General features: G+C 40.2%; 1 protein-coding gene and 1 pseudogene across 1 annotated transcript; one reads left to right on the top strand and one right to left on the bottom strand.

The window, feature by feature from the left end:
* Window positions 1-18310: 18310 nt before the first annotated feature.
* On the top strand, window positions 18311-19102 carry LOC121803690 (pre-mRNA-splicing factor CWC22 homolog). Its single transcript, XM_042203326.1, has one exon. The coding sequence runs from the start codon at window positions 18311-18313 to the stop codon at window positions 19100-19102; it is 792 nt and encodes a 263-aa protein (XP_042059260.1).
* A 170-nt stretch (window positions 19103-19272) lies between these two features.
* On the bottom strand, window positions 19273-21109 carry LOC121804391 (annotated as a pseudogene).
* Window positions 21110-21601: the final 492 nt, after the last annotated feature.

Genomic DNA, 21601 nt, shown 5'->3' with positions numbered 1-21601 from the left:
TTATAATGTTTGAACTGGACTTCATATCGTGATAGGAATAAAAAAAAATTGATATGAGAATATTTTCGTGTGTTAGGACTTTTGCATTTGAGGTATTTATCTTACTCCGGTATCGACTTCGATATATACCTTTGAAAATACGGCAAGAGGAACTATCTTTTTATTGTTTCAATAACAATCGCATATAATCTCGATTATGCTCTCTTCAATCGAAATATGCTCGAATTGAAAAAAAAATCATAGGAGAAACGAACAGCTTGTTATGCATTTAACTTTTAATGGAGTGATATAATTTCAATAGACATACGCGTGGCAAGTTGAACTAGTCTGGTTTATCATCAAACTATATATAATATTCTTTTTCCTACTTTATTTTATATATACTCTTTCAAACTTTATTTTTTCTCAGACTTTATTCTATCGCCACTTAAAACAATCGTTCCTAAATTATATTGTCTAATAGAAACATCTCAAGTATTTTAGGACGAATAGAATAACACTTTTAAGTAGGATTCTCATAAAAACAGCTGATTTTCACTGGCTTTTGGAACACTAACATAGTGTCGTTTGATCGATGGTTCTGAACCGACGATCAAGCGACGGTGTGATACGTTTAATATTTAATTATTTAGTTGCATTATTTAGTTAGATAATTTAGGGATTGCATATCTTTTTCATATCTTTTGTCTTGCTCATTAAGTTAGTATCCCTATTATAAATAGGGCTATTATTATTCTCATGAAGGATTGAATGAAATAATTGTTTATCGTCTTTCTTGTTTTCTTTATCATTTTTCTGCAAACCCTAGTTGTCGACGGGATTCCGCCTCCCGGGACTTCTAATCTATCTTCCGGCATCGAGTTAAGGAGATTATCCTTAACAAATTGGTGCTTTTATCCTCGAACTCATGGCTGAAGTCAATCTTCGTTCATGGCTGGAGGTATCGCAAGTATCCGAAGACTTGCAATTGAATTCAACAGCTGCAAAGTTGGAGCATATTCTCGCTAGGTTCGCCCGACTCGAGTCCCGATTGGTTGAGCATGAGCGCAGGGTAGCAGCGACGCTCCCTCCGTTGCAACCCGAACCTGATCCACCCGACCGACCCCGGCTGTACGACCAACCACCGCCCCCAACCTTCTCACCACTAGACCAGACTCCGATTTCTCCTATTGGGAAGACCCTTTACACCGAACCAGACCCTAACAAACAACCGTTGAACTCTCACGCCGGTTACCAGCCAGGGCAACTGGATTACCATCCTCCATGGCCACAATTTGCTGGTCCAGAGACATTCGGGCAGCCGCGGTCCTTCCCCGCCAGATACCAGCACGGGCGGCCGGACTACCACCCGCCGGGACAACCCTCATCGCAAGGATACCCGGTATATGAGCAGCCATCCCCAACCGGTTGGCCCCCGCAGCTGTCATACTACCAGCCGTCTCCCCACAACAGCCACTATCAACCCAACGGCTACGGACCGCCGACCACATATGAGCATGAACCCTACCACCAGCCGCATTCGGGGGCGCCCCGGCACCCACCCTATTCTGGTTGGGAGTCTTATGTGCAGCGGTTTCTGCTCCAAGACACTCAGGTGGGGAGGAAAACATGGAGGATAATATGGATTCATATGGACAGTAGGATGTCAACGCCATTGATGACCTGCAAAAGCTGAAGATAAAACAGCTTCGAGAGGAGGCTGCCAAAAGAGAAATTTCTGCTCGTGGCACAGAGAAAGAGCTTCTAGACAGGCGTTGCACTGACAATGACAATGTGGTACGTGACAATGATATAATGAAAGAGGAAGCCAATGGGGATAAAATTGTCACAACTGTGAAGAAAGATTCTGTTGTTATGCACTGCAGTGAGTCAAGAAATGAACCACCAGCTCAAACAGGAACAACACCTATAAGGGCGTTGAGGCCGGAAGAATCAAAGGAGGAACCTCGTATTGTTAAGTTTATCTCACTTATTTGCAATATAAGGCAGCCTCTATGTGAAGATCTTGAACGTTGGCATGGATTTTACCAGAGCATTCATCCTACTCAGACGGGTCTATCACACATCGATATGTCATCCACTGCAGGCATCGAGCCTCACTCGATGATTTTTTATGGGAATAATGAAGGAAGTCGTTCAATTATTCGGTGTGCATTTGATCCGGGGGGGAGTTATCTCACCAAAGCTGTTGTTTTGGACTCTCTTCATTGTGTCGTGGTTCCCACCTTTAGGACAATGTGGATTTTAACCGCGGGGGGTTGATACATTTAATAATTAATTATTTAGTTGCATTATTTAGTTAGATAATTTAGGGATTGCATATCTTTTCATATCTTTTGTCTTTCTCATTAAATTAGTATCCCTATTAAAAATAGGGCTATTATTATTCTCATGAAGGAATGAATGAAATAATTGTTCATCGTCTTTCTTGTTTTCTTTATCATTTTTCTGCAAACCCTAGTTGTCGACGGGATTCTGCCTCCCGGGACTTCTAATCTATCTTCCGGCATCGCGTTAAGGAGATTATCCTTAACACGGTGCCAGATCGTCCTCATTCGGTTCCGAGTACAATTCAGCCGGCACCGATTGAAACTGGTATGACTAATTCCAGAAGAAATTAAAAGAGGTGGTATGGTCAAGAATTGAAGCAGAGCTGAGGTCAGTTGAGATGAGTGTAAAGTCAAATGCAGAGAAAGCTTTCATATCAAATGTAGCTGTCCCTTTCATTTCCAATCGGTCAAACCTCTGTTTGACCGCCCCTCCTAGCCCCCCCCCCCCTTCCACGTCTCACACAATTCAATCATACCTGCCTACATCTTAATTTCTTTTTCTTTTTTAATTACTATAAAATTACTTCAACTAGTAATTGATTATGTTGTAAAAAAGGTTATTAACTGCCTAGTTTACCCAACAAACAAGGATGTAACGCCAAAATAGTTAAAAGAGAAGTTTTCAGTAGTTGAACATGAATAAACTACCATGGATGCACGGCTGAATTAAATAATATGAAAAAATATGTTAGTGTTAGCTAGCTAGCACTTTTTTATGTTTAAAAATACATTTTAAAACATATTTTTTCAAACACTATGATAAATTAGCATTATAAAAGCCAATAATAATTCATTTAAGAGTAGTGGGACATTGATGTTTGTGGATCTAGCTACTAAGTACCTCTTCTTAAAGTTGCTATTGTTTGGAAGAATGCCTTTCGAGTTCGTTGTACATAATGATTATTTACCGGATCAAAGCAAGTGTACTTGAAAACAAAATTTTTAATTAAGTAAATTAAAGATTAAAATTCGTGGGGTTTTAATTTTTACTATAGCAAATTGAATCCGTATTAGTTGATTTTTTTGTATGTATTGCAAATTAGAATTTATATATCGTTCAACGTGAATTTGTATGTAATATAATGTGGATCTGTATAATATTCATAATGAATATGTATTCATTGAAAAAAGAATTTGTGGATCAATATTATACTCTATTATGTATTTTTAATCTGGGCCATCTAAATTTCAAACCTGATATTGGTCAATATGCAGTCTTAGTTAAACATTTTAAGGAACAGATTCATTATATATATAGCACAATGATAAATACTAAATCAATTTTAAATGCATAACCAATACCAAATTTAGATCACAAGATCTTATAATAATAAAATGGCAAATAAATTGCCATGTAATAGGACATAATTTGTTTTTAAAAAATAATACTCCATTAAAAATCAATAAAGGATATACTAGACTATTAAATACTCCATTTTTTATTTAGGTTAAATTCTATGGATAATGACGTCCATTACCATATATTATACCTTATTCATCCCAACTAAGTTGAGTCGTATTCCTCCTTAGGATGTTCCAACTAAATAGAGTTATTTAAAAAAAAAACATCCAATCACTATTACTTTAATTCACCATCTACTTTACTCTATCTTTATCTTTCCTACTTTAATCATCTCTCTTACTTTTCAATATATTTTCTTAATCTCCGTGCCTAAAAATTTTGTCTCAATTTAATTGGTACGGAGGAAGTATAATGTTTTTAATGTAAACTCAATGATATTGTATCCTACGTGATTCGTCTGGAATGATTTTCCAAAAAACTGAAATATGTAAATAGTGAAAAAGAATAATTATTTGATGAGTAGAAGTGCGTGATAGTAGGTATAGAGTTAGGACATAAAGCTGTAAGAGAGCCTCAGTTCTCAAAACCTTAAAAACCCCACCCCCCACAATTTCAGGGCACCATAACTGATGGGGTACGAACTAAACAAGCCCAACAGCAGTGACGGCCCATCAGCCCAAAGCCCAAGGAAGAGTATGAGTTCGGCATTACCAAAGAGTTCGGAGGAGTTCGGCATTACCAAAGAGTTCGGCCTCAGCCTACAGCTCGGTAAAAGCCAACCAATCAAGCTCTGCTCTCAGGTCGGCATCAAGCTCTACTCTCAGATCGGCAACCAAAGCAGTTCGGTCTCAGTATTCGACCGAACAAGGAGTTAGTGGACCCATGCAGGATTTCCACAACTTCCAACACACCCACTACCACGTGGCGTCAACTCAGGCCACGATCTTAGGCCATGACCTACACGACCTCCACGACCTAGAGTGATGATGTAAGCCACGATCTTAGTTCAATGTATAAATAGAACTTAGATCTGATAGAAAAGGGTTAGAATCTCTCTAGAGAAATAATCATATAGCAAGTCTGTGTTGTAAGCTGTAATTCGCAGATCAAGCAATACAAACCTGCCCCCATTTCTCCCCGTGGACGTAGATTTACCTCTGTAAATCGAACCACGTAAAATTCTCTGTGTCGTAATTTATTTTTACGAGCATTTATCATCATCAAAAATTCGCCGATCCATCACTGGCGCCGTCTGTGGGAAACAGAGAACCAAATTTGTGATAAAGCGAATTTTTGACCATTTTTTCAACCCAAAAAAATGCATACCAGATCGCAGAGTACCCGTATTCCTGCCCGTGAGAACCAGGAGGAAGCCAATCCATCCCATAGGTCGGGAAAACAGCCTAGGGATAAATCCACCACCAGTTCTCATGGTGGAGGAACAAGCCGCTCCAAAAGCCGTCACACCGAGTCTTCCCAGCAGCCCGATTTGAACGAGGCTGTCAAGCTGTTTTTGGCGGAAAAGCAGGAGGAATTCTTAACCTTCCTGCAAAAAAGCCAAAAGCAGCCGGGGACAAAAACGGCGGATTCTCCCTCTCCCTCCATACGAGACAGTCACTACCGCAGTAGTGTCATGTCTTCCAGAAGAAAGAATCCTCGGTACCGGAATCACAGGAGAACTCCATCTCCTCCATACCGAAGAAATGTCGGGTTCGCCATGTACGGAGCATTGAGGACTCCGTTCTCGGACGATATTACCCGAACTCCCCTTCCACAGAACTACCGAACTCCGTCGATAACCTATGACGGACTCGTGGATCCTCATGACTTCCTGGGACGCTATCAGTATAATATGGCGAACCAAGGTCTCAATGAGGTCCATATGTGCAAGCTGTTCCCCGAGCTGCTCATCGGGAACGCCAGAAGGTGGTTCGACAGCCTTCCTCAAGGCAGCATTAGATCCTACCGAGATCTGATGGATGCTTTCCACAGGAGGTTCTTTCAGAAAGCGGAAGCCCGAAATACTTCGGCTCAGCTGCTTTCTATACGTCAAGGTCGCGACGAAAAGATCAGCGACTTCCTGACGAGATTCCATAAGGAATGCCTACAGGTAGATAATCTCAATGATCTACTTGTCATTTCGGCATTCCAAAATGGAATCCTGCCCGGAGCTCTCTACAGAAAGCTCGTGGAGTGCGGTCCGCAAACAGCTCAAGAGATGTGGGACATTGCGGACAAGTTTTCTCGTGCCGATGAGGCAGACCGTCGAAAACGGTCTTTAGACAGCTCATCTAGAGAAGACAAAAAGAAGCCCGGTCATAGCGATCAGAGGCATCCTCGCCGAACACCTTCTCCACTAAAGGAGAGATAGCGGTCATCCGAGGTGATCGAAAAAGAGCAAGTGTGTTCGCAGATTGCGCTTAAAAGTGCCGAGCAATCAGTTCGGCACCATCAAGCATAGCAATCACAGCAGCCGGAATCAGAGGCCGGCGAAATGACCGAAGTCACACCGGAGCCGAACTCGATGGTGTACGGCACTGAAGCCGTGATTCGGTTGAGATCGGCATATCCAGTCCCCGAACTCAATTTCTCCTCAGAAATGAATGGTGACGGACTGAGAGCCGAACTAGATCTTGCCGAAGAAAGAAGAGAATTGGCCTGCCTAAAAGCAGCCAAGTACAAGGAGCAAGTAGCCCGGTATTACAACCAAAGGGTGAAGAAGCTGCAATTTCAAGTGGGAGATCTCGTCTTGAGAAACAACGAAGTAAGCCGAGCAGAAAAGCTGGGCGAACTCGAACCCACATGGGAAGGTCCACATCGGGTGTCAGAAGTCCTCGGCAAAGGGTCTTGCAAATTGACTCACGTCAGGAGCACAAGTACCCCGAACATGGTACGTTTCCAACCTCAAAAAGTTCCATTTGTAAGAGACAGTCCGGTCAGTCAGTCTTATGTGTTTTCTTTGTTTTTTACTTGTTCTCGTCTCTACGTGCGTTGTGTCTGTCTATGTGAGTGTCGTCTCTTACAAATAAAACTGAGGTATCTCGTTCTTCAAAGGCTGATCCCCTTTTTAGAACATACAAGCCAACGATTGTGCGTCAAAGCTTCTAAAGAGGATACAAGACCACAATTCAGCTTAAACAAGCAGTTCGTCTGAAACGAGCTGCAACAAGCCCACGATTGTGTGTCAAAGCTTCTAAAGAGGATACAAGACCACAATTCTGCTTAAGAATCAAGCACTTCGTCTGAAACGAACTGCAACAAAAGTCCGATTCTCGCGATAAAACTTGCCTGAATTAGGACAAGGGAAAGTCCAATCCACGCGATAAAACTCGCCGAATTAGGACGACCAAGTTCGGTCAAAGCAGTTTACCTCATAAGACCGAGGACGACCATGTCTAGTCAAAGAGGTTTACTGCATAAGACCACTTCGGTTAACTGGGAAAGTCCGATCCACGCGATAAAACTCGCCGAATTAGGACAAGGGAAAGTTCGATCCCGGCGACGAAAATCGCCAAATTAGAACACAAAGACGAGTCTGGTCAAAGATGTTCATTTCATCAGACCAAAGACGAGTCCGGTCAAAGATGTTTATTTCATCAGACCAAAGACGAGTCCGGTCAAAGATGTTTATTTCATCAGACCAAAGACGAGTCCGGTCAAAAGATGTTTATTTCATCAGACCAAAGACGAGTTCGGTCAAAGATGTTTATTTCATCAGACCAAAGACGAGTCCGGTCAAAGATGTTTGTTTCATCAGACCAAAGACGAGTCTGGTCAAAGATGTTCATTTCATCAGACCAAAGACGAGTCCGGTCAAAGATGTTTATTTCATCAGACCAAAGACGAGTCCGGTCAAAGATGTTTATTTCATCAGACCAAAGACGAGTCCGGTCAAAGATGTTTATTTCATCAGACCAAAGACAAGTCCGGTCAAAGAAGTTCACTTCATAAGACCGAGGACAAGTATGATGAAATTTTTTCGCGAAGCTGTAAATACAGTGTTAAAAGCGAAAACAAAATTTCATTTTTCAAATCTTGTTCGGCACACAACTCCGCTACCCTACGAGATGGCGTTACGCTATTACAAAGGACTATTCTACTGTCCAGGGTTGCTAAAGTTGAGCCATCTATTCACAAAATCCTCGTGAAGCTGAGTTCGGGCGTTCCAGGCAGCCGCAGAATAAGCAGGTCGACGAGATGCTCTAATCGACCTGCCACCTCTTCTCTGAGCCCGGGAAGCCCTAGCACCTCGGCGGCGAAGAGTCTCTTCACGAAGCATTTGCCGATCTTGCTCACTCATAACCACAGCTCCTCTGCGAACTTCAGTCCGTCCTCGACTTGACGTCTCCGGTTGTCCCTGAGTTCGTTGCTGACTTGGAGTAGGGTTTTGAGCAAGTGAATCAGAGGTTTGAGCTGGAGTACTAGCATCTGTTGGCGGGAAATGCCGGAGGAATCTCTCAATTGAGGGACGCCGGGCAAGAACAATGTCGTACCGAGAAGCCCAGCGCCGCAATGATTTCACGACTTGTTGGCAAGCCGAGCTCTCCAGCGCATTGTTCCTCCGGAGTACATTATATTCCTCCCACAGTTCGTCAACTCGACTCTGAACATCTGATATGGTCATTCCCCCGCGCACACGGATGTAATCCTCGTACGCAGTCCTCTCAGCAATGGTCGTATTCAGCTCGGCCTCCAGATCATTCTTATCGGACTCTAAGTCCTTATTATCGGCCTCCAGCTTCACTAAACGAGCCAGAAGCTCGTCATTCTTCGTCTGATCGGCTATAGCTCTTTTCTCAGCTTCGTCTAAAGCCGAAGAGTACAGCCGTTTCCAGTGAAGTATCTCCAGCTCCTTGAGAGTTAAGAATACAAAGCAGCTACGTCAGTTCGGCATTTCAGCTTACCGAGCAGGTAGTAAACCACAACAGGAGTAAGAGAGTACGAAAGGCTAAACGAAGACACAAGAGCAGAAAGAAGAATTTTTTCATTCATAAGAAAAAAAATTTTTCTATACAAGGAGGGCTTCAAGGCCATTTTACATAAAGGAAGAAACTAAACTAAGAGAAGGGAGACGAAATCATACTTCGCTAGCTTCGTCTCCGCCTTCTCGGTGAGGTTCAGCTTCCTTCTCCTTATCTGCTTCAGCTTCAGCCTCTGCCTCCTTGCTCTCCCCAGCCTGCTCGGCGCCACCGTAGCCGATCTGCTGCGCCTCCTGATCGGCTTCCTTCTCCGGATGCCCGGCTCGCTCGACTTCGGCCTCCCGCTCCAGCGGCTCGGCCTCACCCTCTCCGTTGTAAGTCGAAGCGGGTGAAACGGGTCCCACGGAGGCAAAGATAGCCTCCAGGTTCTCGTCCCGATCAGCTCGACAACTCCGGACTCGGTCTGCAGAAAGCAGGACCGAAGATGAAGCGAGCTCCTCAAGGAGCGGCAGATTCTGAAGCCGAGCTGCTATCTCTCGGCTGTACAGAGGCAGTACGACGTCGGCCCCCTGCTCGCCCTTATCGGCAATTAGCCTTACCAGACTACCGACAAAAGCCGAGAACTGGCTACTCAAAAAGAGTTTCTCCGTGTAAACACGGAGAGCCTCCCCCTGGGCAACCACGGCGGCAGCATCACTCCGTTTCGTCTGCTCTCGCTGGATGACGAGCTGGTTTTTGGCAAACTGAGCTTCATCCTGGGCCGAAATCCTAGCAGCTCTGGCTTTCTCAAAGTTTGCCTCGGCCTGCTCGGCCCGGTGACAAGCAGCCGCCAATTTCCTCTGCATCTCAGCATAGTCGTTGGACGCTTTGGAGAGTTCGACGGCGACGAGCTTGGAGAGCATATCGTTCCTCTGAAAATGGACAAGGAAAAAAGTCAACAGAGGGCACCAAAAATACAGGACAGAAGCCAAGCCAAAGAATCAAGAAGACAATTCACCTCGGCGAAGTCCGTGGGCCATAAAAATGGCTCACAGATATGTTCCGAAGGAGGCGCCAAGACCACATCTTTCTCTGGCGCTCTCGGGGGCTTCTGGGTCCTCCCCTTCCTACTTGCCGAAGTCGACTCCGGCTTCTTTGGACCCGAAGAGGTCTTTTGCCTCTTCGGATTCTTCTCGGCATCAGGCGCCGAGCTGGTAGCCTTCTCTTTCTCCGGCTCCTCAAGCTCGGAGGACTTTCGGATAGCCTTATTCAGCATGAACACTGCCAAAAAGCAAGAAAACAAGGTTAGTTTTCTTCGTTAAAGCAGTAGAGCATAAAGATAAAGAGAAATCCTCACCCTCGGCCTCTTCGTCCGAAGACGAGATATTGAACACGAGGTCGCCCTTGACGAGCTCAGTTTCCGAATACTGTTTCCTAATCATAGGAATCTTATTGAGCTCGCCCTCGAGCTCGGCCAACGGTTCTAACCGAGGATGGGGAATCACGGACTTCGGCCTTCTCCAAGGAAAGCCCGGAGCCGAAGTCCTATTATAAAAAAAGAAACGGTTTTGCCATTTCGGCCACTTGGTTCGGCAGAAGGCCCTAAAAGGCTGTAAGGGGATCAAGTAGAACCAAGATCCCTTCCTTTTAAACTGGAAAAAATTAAGGATTGCCCTCAGAGACAGATCCTTATCTAGCCTACGCAGTTCGGCAGCAAAAGCCGATAAGTGCCTCCAAGAGTTCGGAGTCACCTGACCTAAAGGGAGTTGAAAAAAATCAAGAAGCTCTACAAAAGGTGGGGGAAGAGGAAAACGAAGCCCGCATTCTAAGCAGGCTTCGTAAACGGTGGCATAACCCTCCGGCGGGTCGTTAGCCCTATGATCATCGTCGGGAACCACCGCCTTCCCCCCATGTAAAAAATATTTCTCGTGAAGGGATATCACAGTATCCTTACTCAAGATACTGTGAAAATACTCTACGGTCTTCTCCCCGGATTCTTTCCGGCTAGAAGACCCCTTATCCCCTTTCCTACCGCTACCCGACACCGAAGAAGAAGAAGAAGACATTTTTCTTACTTTTTGAAAGTGAAGAAAGTCTGAAGAAGCTCTTGAAAGCGGAAGAAAATTTCTCGAGAAAGAGAGAGTATAGAAGACGCAACAGCAAAGGTGTTCAAATGAGGAAGAAAGAGCATATTTATCAGATTCGGCGAAGATTTCAAAATCGTCGCACCGTTTCGAATCCCACCTTTTCAGGATTCAACGGCCGGATTTTACTGTCGCATTTAATGCAGTCACATGCAAGGCACGTCCCCTGACGTCAGCCTCCCCCGTACCTTTATCCAGAATGCCGAAGTGACTCGCTTCGCCGAAGTGATTCACTTCGTCTTTCGGGGGGGGGTAGTGATGGGGTACGAACTAAACAAGCCCAACAGCAGTGACGGCCCATCAGCCCAAAGCCCAAGGAAGAGTATGAGTTCGGCATTACCAAAGAGTTCGGAGGAGTTCGGCATTACCAAAGAGTTCGGCCTCAGCCTACAGCTCGGTAAAAGCCAACCAATCAAGCTCTGCTCTCAGGTCGGCATCAAGCTCTACTCTCAGATCGGCAACCAAAGCAGTTCGGTCTCAGTATTCGACCGAACAAGGAGTTAGTGGACCCATGCAGGATTTCCACAACTTCCAACACACCCACTACCACGTGGCGTCAACTCAGGCCACGATCTTAGGCCATGACCTACACGACCTCCACGACCTAGAGTGATGATGTAAGCCACGATCTTAGTTCAATGTATAAATAGAACTTAGATCTGATAGAAAAGGGTTAGAATCTCTCTAGAGAAATAATCATATAGCAAGTCTGTGTTGTAAGCTGTAATTCGCAGATCAAGCAATACAAACCTGCCCCCATTTCTCCCCGTGGACGTAGATTTACCTCTGTAAATCGAACCACGTAAAATTCTCTGTGTCGTAATTTATTTTTACGAGCATTTATCATCATCAAAAATTCGCCGATCCATCAATAACCTATGCTGCTACCCAATCCTTAACTCACTTTTCTTTGTATCACAGCATTAGCACTAGGCGCACTTAGTCCTAAAGCCCGCCCTATGCACTGCCACGTTAGCATTTTATTCTCTTACCCTTCAACCTGCTGTGGGGCGTCCTATAAGCCGTCCTATAGATTTAACTATTGTTTTGTTAATTAATTTAAATGTTTTCAAATATGTCAGTGCAAAATAATTAAAAAATACCACGATTAATTAAAAACAGCAAATCCTACATTGATTAAAAAAATGTTTTACACGAGTTAGAAATGAAAAAAAGTTGACTACTTTACAAAAGTCCCAACTTGCGGCGCAACTCATCGATCATCCCCTGGAGGTATTCGGCTTTGGCCGGGTCCTGACATTGCATGAGAGCGTTGTGCGGAATTAACAACGCATTGCATCGTCCGCGTCCCCCACAGTGGGCGGACGATCTATAGGGCGCGGACGATGGCATCGTCTGCACACCCACAGTAGGCGGACGATGGCATCGTCTGCACACCCACAGTAGGCGGACGATGGCTCGCCCGAGGCATCGGGCGGACGATGATGCCCACGCCACAAACTCCACTTCCATCCATTAATATCCTACAACATCAACATTATAATATAATCTTTAAAATTTTATACTAGTACTACTACTTTTATAATAGACCTTCTGTCACCTGTTGCACACTGACAAAACTTCCTTCTTTCTTTATAAAAAGAGTTGAATTTTATGTAAATTTATTAATTATTAGGGTTTTCTGATCTAAATCCAATTTGCTCACAGAAGATCTACCACTCCCTTCATGCCATCTTTTCAATCCTGTCAACATCACAAACCACCATCACTCTATCGCTACTCAATCTTTCTGAGCTTATTAAAAATTATCAGCATACGCCTTATCTTGAACATAGTAGTAGTATAATGAGTTCACATATAATCAGTTTGGTTTTATTACATGAGATTAAGAATTTAGTACTCGAGTCGATTCGTCCAAAAAGTTTTTCCGTTAAACTACAGCTTATTAAAAAATATAAATGAAGTGATGTATATTTGATGCTTAGAAAACAAAATATGTGGTTTAATATGTTTTGATAGATCAAATTTTGGAGAGGGTTAATTAATAATTCTAACCGTTAGAATTATTATATTTATAGTACTTTATTATGAAATATTGTTTAAAAATATATTCGTTGAACACGGGGTGAGCAGCTGTATTATAGTAGTACTATTTTTCTTCGTATGATTCTTGTGTTAACTTCGGTTTCTATCTTTTCTTCTTTTTGTACATAAAAAATTGCCTCCCTATGATTATACAAGAAGCAGCAGTTGATTAGTCAGGATTTTTCCAGATTTGGAGAATGGAAAGTAAGGATTTCATTTTACGAGTATTTCTACTGTTAATACATGGTTATATAATTTTGATTATCATAATCAAGTAAATAAATTGTTAGTTTTTTTATCTATAGCAACCAATATCGATGTGGGGCCGTGATAGTAATGAGACAACGAATTCTTATTACACGATGCACCATTGTTTTTAATTTTGACTTAGGGAAGGGGGTAGTGGAGTTTGAATCTTGATCTCCTCTATATATTTGGAATAACTTATGGCTTGAATATTTTTAAAAAGGTACGATTATTAGGTTTTAGCATTACTTTAAATCTTGGACTTTTGTTTGCCAATATTCTAATGCATAGAGTACTTGTTACTTTGAAATACAGTGTAGCTTGATTACTACGAACTTGGAAAATACAAATTCATAAGGTAATAGTAGTACAAGAACTTGTCATGAGCCAAAAAATGTAAGAGACAATAGTTTTATAAATAAAATTTTGTTAATCACATAATTTTCATACAAGGATAATATTTACATTTTGAAGTAGTTATTTAGATTAAAATGTATATGTACTTGTATCCTAAGCAAGACACACTTCGTGATGGGTGAATCAGGGTGATCCTTTTTGTGTTGGTTAGTTTTAATTTTGTGCTGCCTTTGGTTAGTTTGTTTTTTTCGACTTGATAGGCTCGTTGATGGTTGCCTTTGGCCTCTTTTATTCTGCTAGTTTTAGAGATTTTTTTATGTTACTTGCATCTCTCTGTTGCACAGTTCTCCCTCTTTGGTCTGAGCATTTTGAATTTTTGATACTTAAAAAAAATCCTAAGTAAGACGCACGTCTGACCTATAAATTTTTCGTGAACTAATTAATTGCTCATTAGGTCTCTCACGATTACATTTTTTTTGTGAGATTTTATTTATACTCTAACTAACTCTATAATTTAATGGTTTAAAAAAAATTCGTAAAGCGTTTGCAATTTTCGGGAGTGATAGATTATTTTGGTATACATAGGTGGATTAATTAAAATATTTTTGATGCTATGCGACAGGTTAAGTTCCTTCAGTATGAAATTATTACAGTATTTTGGTATACTTTTAGTTAATTTAAAATACTCACAATTGATGCCGTCATTATGTATTTATGTGACTGGATTAAGTTTTTATGTATGAAATTAATATAAAATATATGCTTGCGAGTTGCATTTTTAAATTTGTGATAATAACCCTATAATAGTTTAGATTATTTTAAATTTTAATGATAATTCAGTAATTTAATATCTATATTTAGATTTATTTAATCATTTTTCTCATTTAATTTTTGTTAAAATTAAGACAAATATATTTATTTTTGAAGGATATATACATGTAATTAATAATTATCAACTACTCCTGTCACACGACTCACACGAAGAATTCACCTGTTGAAAAGATAAACCTACATCATCAATTTATTTGAATCGGTAAATTATGCGAGGGAGTTTGGTGTGAACGAAGAACTTTAATTTGTTTTCAATGTGAAAGCTCTAACAATAAAATTATACCTTCTTTTTAACAAAAGACTTTTGGCAAGGTTGACTATTAACAATGCTTTTCTCGATCTAAAATGATTATATTATTTCCGAGACGCTAATTTATTACTACATGTTAAATAAATTCAAGTCAAATAACTTCAAAATTATTGTAACAAATAATTGCTCTGTGAGGCGACCCTTGCATCATTTCTTATTTAATTCCTCGTTGAAATACTTGTACTTCCAATTATTGTATGAATAACATTACTAGGTACGAGTTTTAATTTGGTAGTCAATATCAAAATTATCATGGTTATATCATACTATAAGAGTTATAATGAATAACATATAGTTTGTTACAATATTAAAATTGCAAATTTGAGAATGATGTTTAACTTGACTACAGTAGCAAACCATTATAAAAACTCTGTTAAATAAACAATGTACTACTCCCTCCATTCCGGAATAAGAGTCATATTTGATTATGAGAGAGATTTTAAAAAACGTAAAGAAAAGTGTATTGAATAAATTAGTGGAATATGAGTCAAATTATATATAGTTTTATAATAAAATGTGAGTACAAAAAGTTGGTGGAGTGTAAAGGCTACTTACCATTTATGATAAAAGTGAAATATGACTCTTATTCATGGACAGACGGAAATAACAAAGCATGACTCTTAATCAAGAACGCAAGGAGTACTTATTTTATAGTATACTCATAAATGTGCATGTGCAATTAATATGATTTTTCCTGTTTAATTAGTAAGACAAAAATAGAACAAATTTTCGGACAAAAATTATTCGACCTAATTAAGTTTTTGGTCTATCGTTAGAGATACATCAATGGCCTCTCAATCCCCAAAAAGTTGGCATATCAATTCACAAGTTGGACAGATTATTTCAAAGCAAAAATTGTCTTATTTTTCATTCTCGCAAATCAAATGGGAATAGTTTAAACACTTGCGTTAAACTTGTCGTATTCCGCCTTAATTAATCATTAATTAACAACTTTTCTTGATAATCTCAAAACCAAGTCACTATCCACCAATAGGAACGCGTCTACGGACTCAAATAAAGTTATTAACTCTCTCCTAATCCCATACTTAAAGTCCGAGGTCCCCTCCATGTTTCTTACCTAAACAATATTATATTTTTAATACATGGTAGTAATGCTAAATTTACTCATGGGTGCACCAAACGCAACCGACAGTTAGAAGTAAAGAAAGAGGTGAGCATTCAGATTTTATTCAAAAAAAACTTGAGTATTCGAATTACTGATTTATTCTGGGTTTTGAGATATACAATTATTAAAAATATGAGAATTTGACAAAAAGATTTGTACACCTGTGATCCCATATAGGGTGAGTTTAGCAAAAATCTTGGGGTGATTAGGGTGAAATATGGTCCATATTTTTAGATTTATTGGTTATACCAACTTTTGTGCTGATTTTAAGCAACTCCAAGGTTTTGTCTAAGTGATGGCAATTATATCAACCAGCTAGATGTGGACCTTGGTTTTCTCAATATTATTATAAAGCATTCAACTTTAGTATTTAACCCCATCCACTCAATATTTTTTTTAAAAGTATACACTAGGTGGTGATATAATTTATTAGTACTGGCTTTGAGGTTGAACATGAAATGAGAGGTTTAGAGTGCATAGCCAAAAAAAAACATGTTCATAATTAAATATGGCCAGTGATTTAAAAAAAGAAAAAAAAAGGACATAAATAAAGATTTTTTTTAAGAATAAATACTGTTTCTGGAATCATTTGAAGATCAATTAGTTAGGAAGAATAGTGATTGAAACGCCTAGATCTTAGCATGATTTAATCTAACAATCATTAGACTGACGAGTTAGTAAGTACACTTCAACTTTTGATTTTAGAAACATGTGCATTTCTTATTTCGTTGATATAGAAATAGGTAGATGTAAATAATTAAGAAGATGTCGCATAGTTATTTTATTTAAAGAGGGCAATGAAATAAATTAAATAATCCCCATACAGTAGCAGATAGTAGTTGTTTATGTATTCCCCCTAAAAGGGTAACTAACTTAGATTAATTAAAATACACTGCAAGCTAGCTTATAATTAACAAATCCTGATCTCTCTTATAATAGTGGCAACCATTTGAAAACCGAAAATTGAATCTAAACCCCAATTTAATAGTGGTTAATAAATAATTACAAATTAAATGGTGGCAACATATACTCCTTATTCTCTGTTCTAAGTCTTTTTTTCTTTATCCTTGATATTTCAGTTTACATGGACAATTTTTTGTTGGATAAAAAATGCTAATTATACTAATAATTTTTTTTGTGATACACAGATACGAGACCATGTTTTCCATGGCCAGATCTCAATATTAAAACAATAATTGGATACATACATACTCCTATAACATATATATGAAGTGGAAATATAATATCGATGCATTATGTAGTATACAAGCCAATTAAGAAGAAAAAAAATTATTCATTCGAATGTAGCTAAATAAACAAAACTAAGTATTATTCTCATAGTTGTTCAATATTTATACAGCCAGTCATCTTGTTTATTAAAAATCCAAAAAATTTACTTAAAATATGTTTATTTGCATCTGTTCTATTCAGATTTTGAATAGTTGTACATTTATGTATCAACCATATAAGACTTCTCTATAAAACAAATAAGACTTTTACGATTTATAATGTGATTTTGCTTATATGCAAAACATTAGTTTTTCAGAAAATTAAATTAGACTTTTATTAGAATAAACAAAATTTTCTTAGGAAAAAGTAAGACGTTTGAAACTTTTTTATTCGTAAAACAGTTAATCAAATTGCTTGAAAAATAAAATAAGACTTTCTTATTTGATTAGATGCGTAAATGAGAAATTCTTGTAGTTTTAATTTGCTGCGGTTAATCGAACAGTGAATTTCGCGTTTGTGATAATGGAGTAATTTTTTTTTCACACACCTTAATTAAAAGGTGTGGGGGTGCTCCGTAGGCCCAATATAATCTATTACTTATCTAATTAAGGTAAAGCCCAATAAATATACTGTTCGGGCCCAATGTTAATTGAATTCTGTGAAGCCCAATTTCATTATTCAAAATACCCAATTTTTATTTAATACTCCTACTACCGATTATTGAGTTAGAGGAGATGGCATTGTCATTGAGATAGAATTCCGGAGATAACCTTTTATGATTCAGATTTAGTGGAGATTTAGAGACGAAGTTATATTCTCTAGTAATAAATATATGAATTTTCCTTGTTTACATAATCCCTTTTTATGGATTTTTATTTTATTTTCATTTCCTGTCGTAGTAATGGTTATATATGGATATGGTACTATACGTTACCGTATTGGGTAATGGATGGAAGTATATGGAAAACAGTCAAAACACTAATCAATTTGGTAACATCTCCAAAGATATTATTACTAGTATTTTTTATAAATTTTTGATGATTTTTTTTTAAAAAAAAATTGTACAGTATTTGTTAAGGAAATGATCCAATGTTGCCAGTTTTTGCGACTCAGTCTTCAGAAAGAACAATTTTTGGACTTTTGAACAAGCAAATATCTAGTCCATTAAAACAAACCGCGTTATTTCAGAATTGAGAAAATTACCAAATACTAATTCTGGAATTTGACTCAACGTAACTATTTTCATTGTTTCTAAAAAAAGACATTGCAAAATTATGGTAAAATTTACTTATATTTAATGATACGGTTGGGACGGAGGGAGTATATTTTAAAACGAAAATGTTCAAATAATATAAATATAAAAATTCTCCGGGATTCTTGATGCTTGCAGCCCAAACTAAACAGAACAAACAGAAAAACCCCTCCTATAAGTACTCAAACCATCCAATCAAATCTCTGCGAGACAGAGAGAGACAACGACGCTCCATCCATGGATTCGATGCAGTCTGTAGTTACTCTCGACGAGAACATAGCGCTCACAGAATCAGAGTGGCTCTCCATGAAGAAAAGAATCGGTAACCTTGTCGAAAAGGCCAACGCTTCCAACTTCGAGTCCGTGGCAGGTCGAATCCTCAGCGAGAACATCCTCATCACCGGAAGAGGCCTCTTCTGTCAGGCCGTAATCAAAACGCAGTCCAAATCCCCAGAGTCGTCCAACGTCTACGCCGCGCTGGTCGCATTAATCAACTCTGAACTCCCCCAAGTCGGACACCTGCTCGTCAAAAGAGCCGCGCTGCAGTTCAATACTGCGCATAACCGCAGAGACAAGAAGCGGATGCTGACCACGTCGACATTCCTAGCGCAGCTCGTCAACCAGAGAGTCGCCCATGAGATTCTAGCGCTGGACGTGTTGCTGCTCCTGTCTGTGAATCCGAGCTCTGACAAGGTTGAAGTCGCCATGAGCTTCTGCAGGCAATGCGGCCATCTGTTGCTGGATGTCGCCCCGCAGAAACTGAAGGAGATCCTTGCTGAATTCTCCAGCCTGCTGAGGAAAGGCGAGCTGGAGAAGCGCACTTGTTTCTTGATTGCAAGGCTGCTCGCCGCCTACAAACAGAAGTTTAGGGACTCTGCGACTGCGAGAGTGTTTGAAGCTGAAGATCAGGTTACTCACTATGTGTCTCTGTTGCAGGATATTGATTCTGAGACCAGTCTTGATAGATTTCACACCAATTCAGATGCTTATGAGGAAGATGAGGTTACTTCAAAGCCATCCTCATGTTAGTGGCAAAAACTTGTGCATCTGCCTTGATTAAATCCAATAAGTTAAGATTTAATCAGGATGGATTAGATAGGGGAAACATCAATTTGCTTAATACAAATTCTTTATTTCTTCTTAGCATCTGCTTCTTCTTCTGTTGTGAGTTCTGCTAATTGTGAAACAAACAGAATAGGTCACCAGTAGTCACCACAAGAACACATACCATCTAAACAATGATGAAACCTGTTGCGATCCCTCATAATGATCGTCCTTCCCGTGATCTTCGACACGAGCTTCATCACAGCATGACAATCCGGACACACTGAGGTTTTTAACAATCTTGACTGGGGTTCCTCGTTTCGTGCTAATAAGAGCAAATGCAAGCGCAAGCTTCTCGCTATGAACTTCAAGTGACCGCTCCTTCTCAGCCTCTTCAATGTTGTGTACAACTTCCTTTGTCTGTGAGGTATGCCTGTGAGCCTTAAGCCACTCGTTCATCTCTTCCAGCATCGCGTAAATGTCTTTCCTCCTAGGATGCTTCGTGTCACCAGCAAGAAACTCGTGTACCTTGTTGTTCACTTCAACTGAGCTACACCCCGGTTCCTTCTGAACCCCACTTTGTTTTATCATAACCCTTGTTCTTGTCACCCCGTCCCAATTTCCTGAAGCAGCGTATATGTTGGAGAGGAGGACGTACGTTCCTGAATTTGCAAGACCACGTTGCACAAGGAACTCCACAACCTTTTCTCCTAAAGCAATGTTCTTGTGAAGCCTACATGCATTGAGCAACGCTCCCCATAAAACAGAGTCGTCATCCATGCTCATGCTCTTCACCAGTTCGTACGCGTCTTCTAGGCGTCCAGCTCGACCTAGAAGATTCACCATGCATCCGTAGTGCTCTACCTTCGGCTGAATGCTATATTCATCTTTCATCGCATTAAAATAACCCCAGCCCTCAGAAACCAACCCAGAGTGTGCACAAGCACTCAAAACGCTGATGAAGGTTATGTCCGTGGGGTGGAGTCCCATCTCAGACATTTCCTTGAACAGCTTAATCGCGTCTTGTGCAAATCCATGAATAACATATCCTCCAATCATTGCATTGTAAACAACAGCATCCTTGTTTTTTATTTCATTAAACACATTCCTGGCATCCCCTAAACTTCCGCATTTGCTGTACATATCGACCAGAGCAGTCCCCACCCGACAATTCAAAGTAGCTTGATAGCCAAGGTAAGAATGAATCCACTGGCCTGATCCCAGTGCTCCTACCTGACCACAGGCAGAGAGAACTGCCACCATGGTAGCTTCATCGGGCTTCAACTTAGCCTTCAGCATCTGCCTGAAGAGAATTATGGCCTCATTTGACCTTCCATGTTGAGCATAACCATAAATCACGACGTTCCAACTCACCACGTCCCTCTCTTCCATTTCATCAAACAATGTCCTTGCCTCATCAATATTCCCATTCTTTGCATATCCAGTAATCATCGAAGTGAAAGTAACCAAGTTCCTCTCCACCATTGACTCAAAGAGTCTACGGGCAAAGATAATGTTCCCACCCCTTGCATAAATGTCAATGAGAGCAGTTCTGACATAACTATTCGAGACAAGCCCCAACTTGTGAGCATGGCAATGGAGGACTTTTCCAGTTTCCAGTGTACAAGCTTTTAGGACACTAGACAGGGTAAATGCATTCGGCTCTATTTCTTCAATCAGCATTTGGACATAGAAATTAAGAGCTTGTTCATGGAGGCCATTTTAGGCATGGCCCCGAATTATGGCCGTGTAAAAGAAAACATCATGATTCTGCGTAAGGTTGAATAGTGCCACAGAGTCATCAACATGTCCTAGGGACGAGTAGGAACACTGGAGCTTGAGATTTAAGACCGGATAGCTCTCAAGGCCGCGACAGATAAGTACTGCTCGGATTTGTTTCAGACTTCTGATGTTTTTGCTTTGATCAATAAGCAAAGCTAGTTTCTCGGGTTCTGGGTGTGTTGCCTGAGCCACCGGTAGAATTGAGGGCATAGTTTACTACTTTAGAAGCTGAACAATAGTACCGCAGTTCGGGGCTTGATCAGATGCCTGTAGTCAGCGAAAATGTGATATCTACAAGTACAACCAAGATAAATAAAACAGATGCTCACAAAGAAATCAAAACAGAACATTTCTCATGAACAATCATACGATAGTATAAAAAAAATTCAAAGCTTCTAAACTAGACTAAGAGCAGAGTAATGGAACATATCATATCATATAATGAAATCAGAATGCGCTCATTAATTTTCATTACTAGACTCACTGCATCCATATTCAGAAAACGGGTTAGACATTTCACCAAACACCTTTCAGTCAAGGTATGTGATGGGATACGAACTAAACAACTAAACAATAATTGCGAGCCCAATAGCAGTGACGGCCCATCAGCCCAAAACCCAAGAAAGAGTATCAGTTCTGCACAACCAAAGAGTTCGGTCACAGCCTATAGCTCGGTAAAAGCCGACCAATCGAGCTCAACTC

The sequence above is a fragment of the Salvia splendens genome, chromosome 5 (assembly GCF_004379255.2).
Source record: "Salvia splendens isolate huo1 chromosome 5, SspV2, whole genome shotgun sequence".
Taxonomy (NCBI): Eukaryota; Viridiplantae; Streptophyta; class Magnoliopsida; order Lamiales; family Lamiaceae; genus Salvia; species Salvia splendens.
The sequence above is the reverse complement of the archived record's forward strand: the minus strand, read 5'-3'. Positions and strand labels throughout refer to the sequence as shown.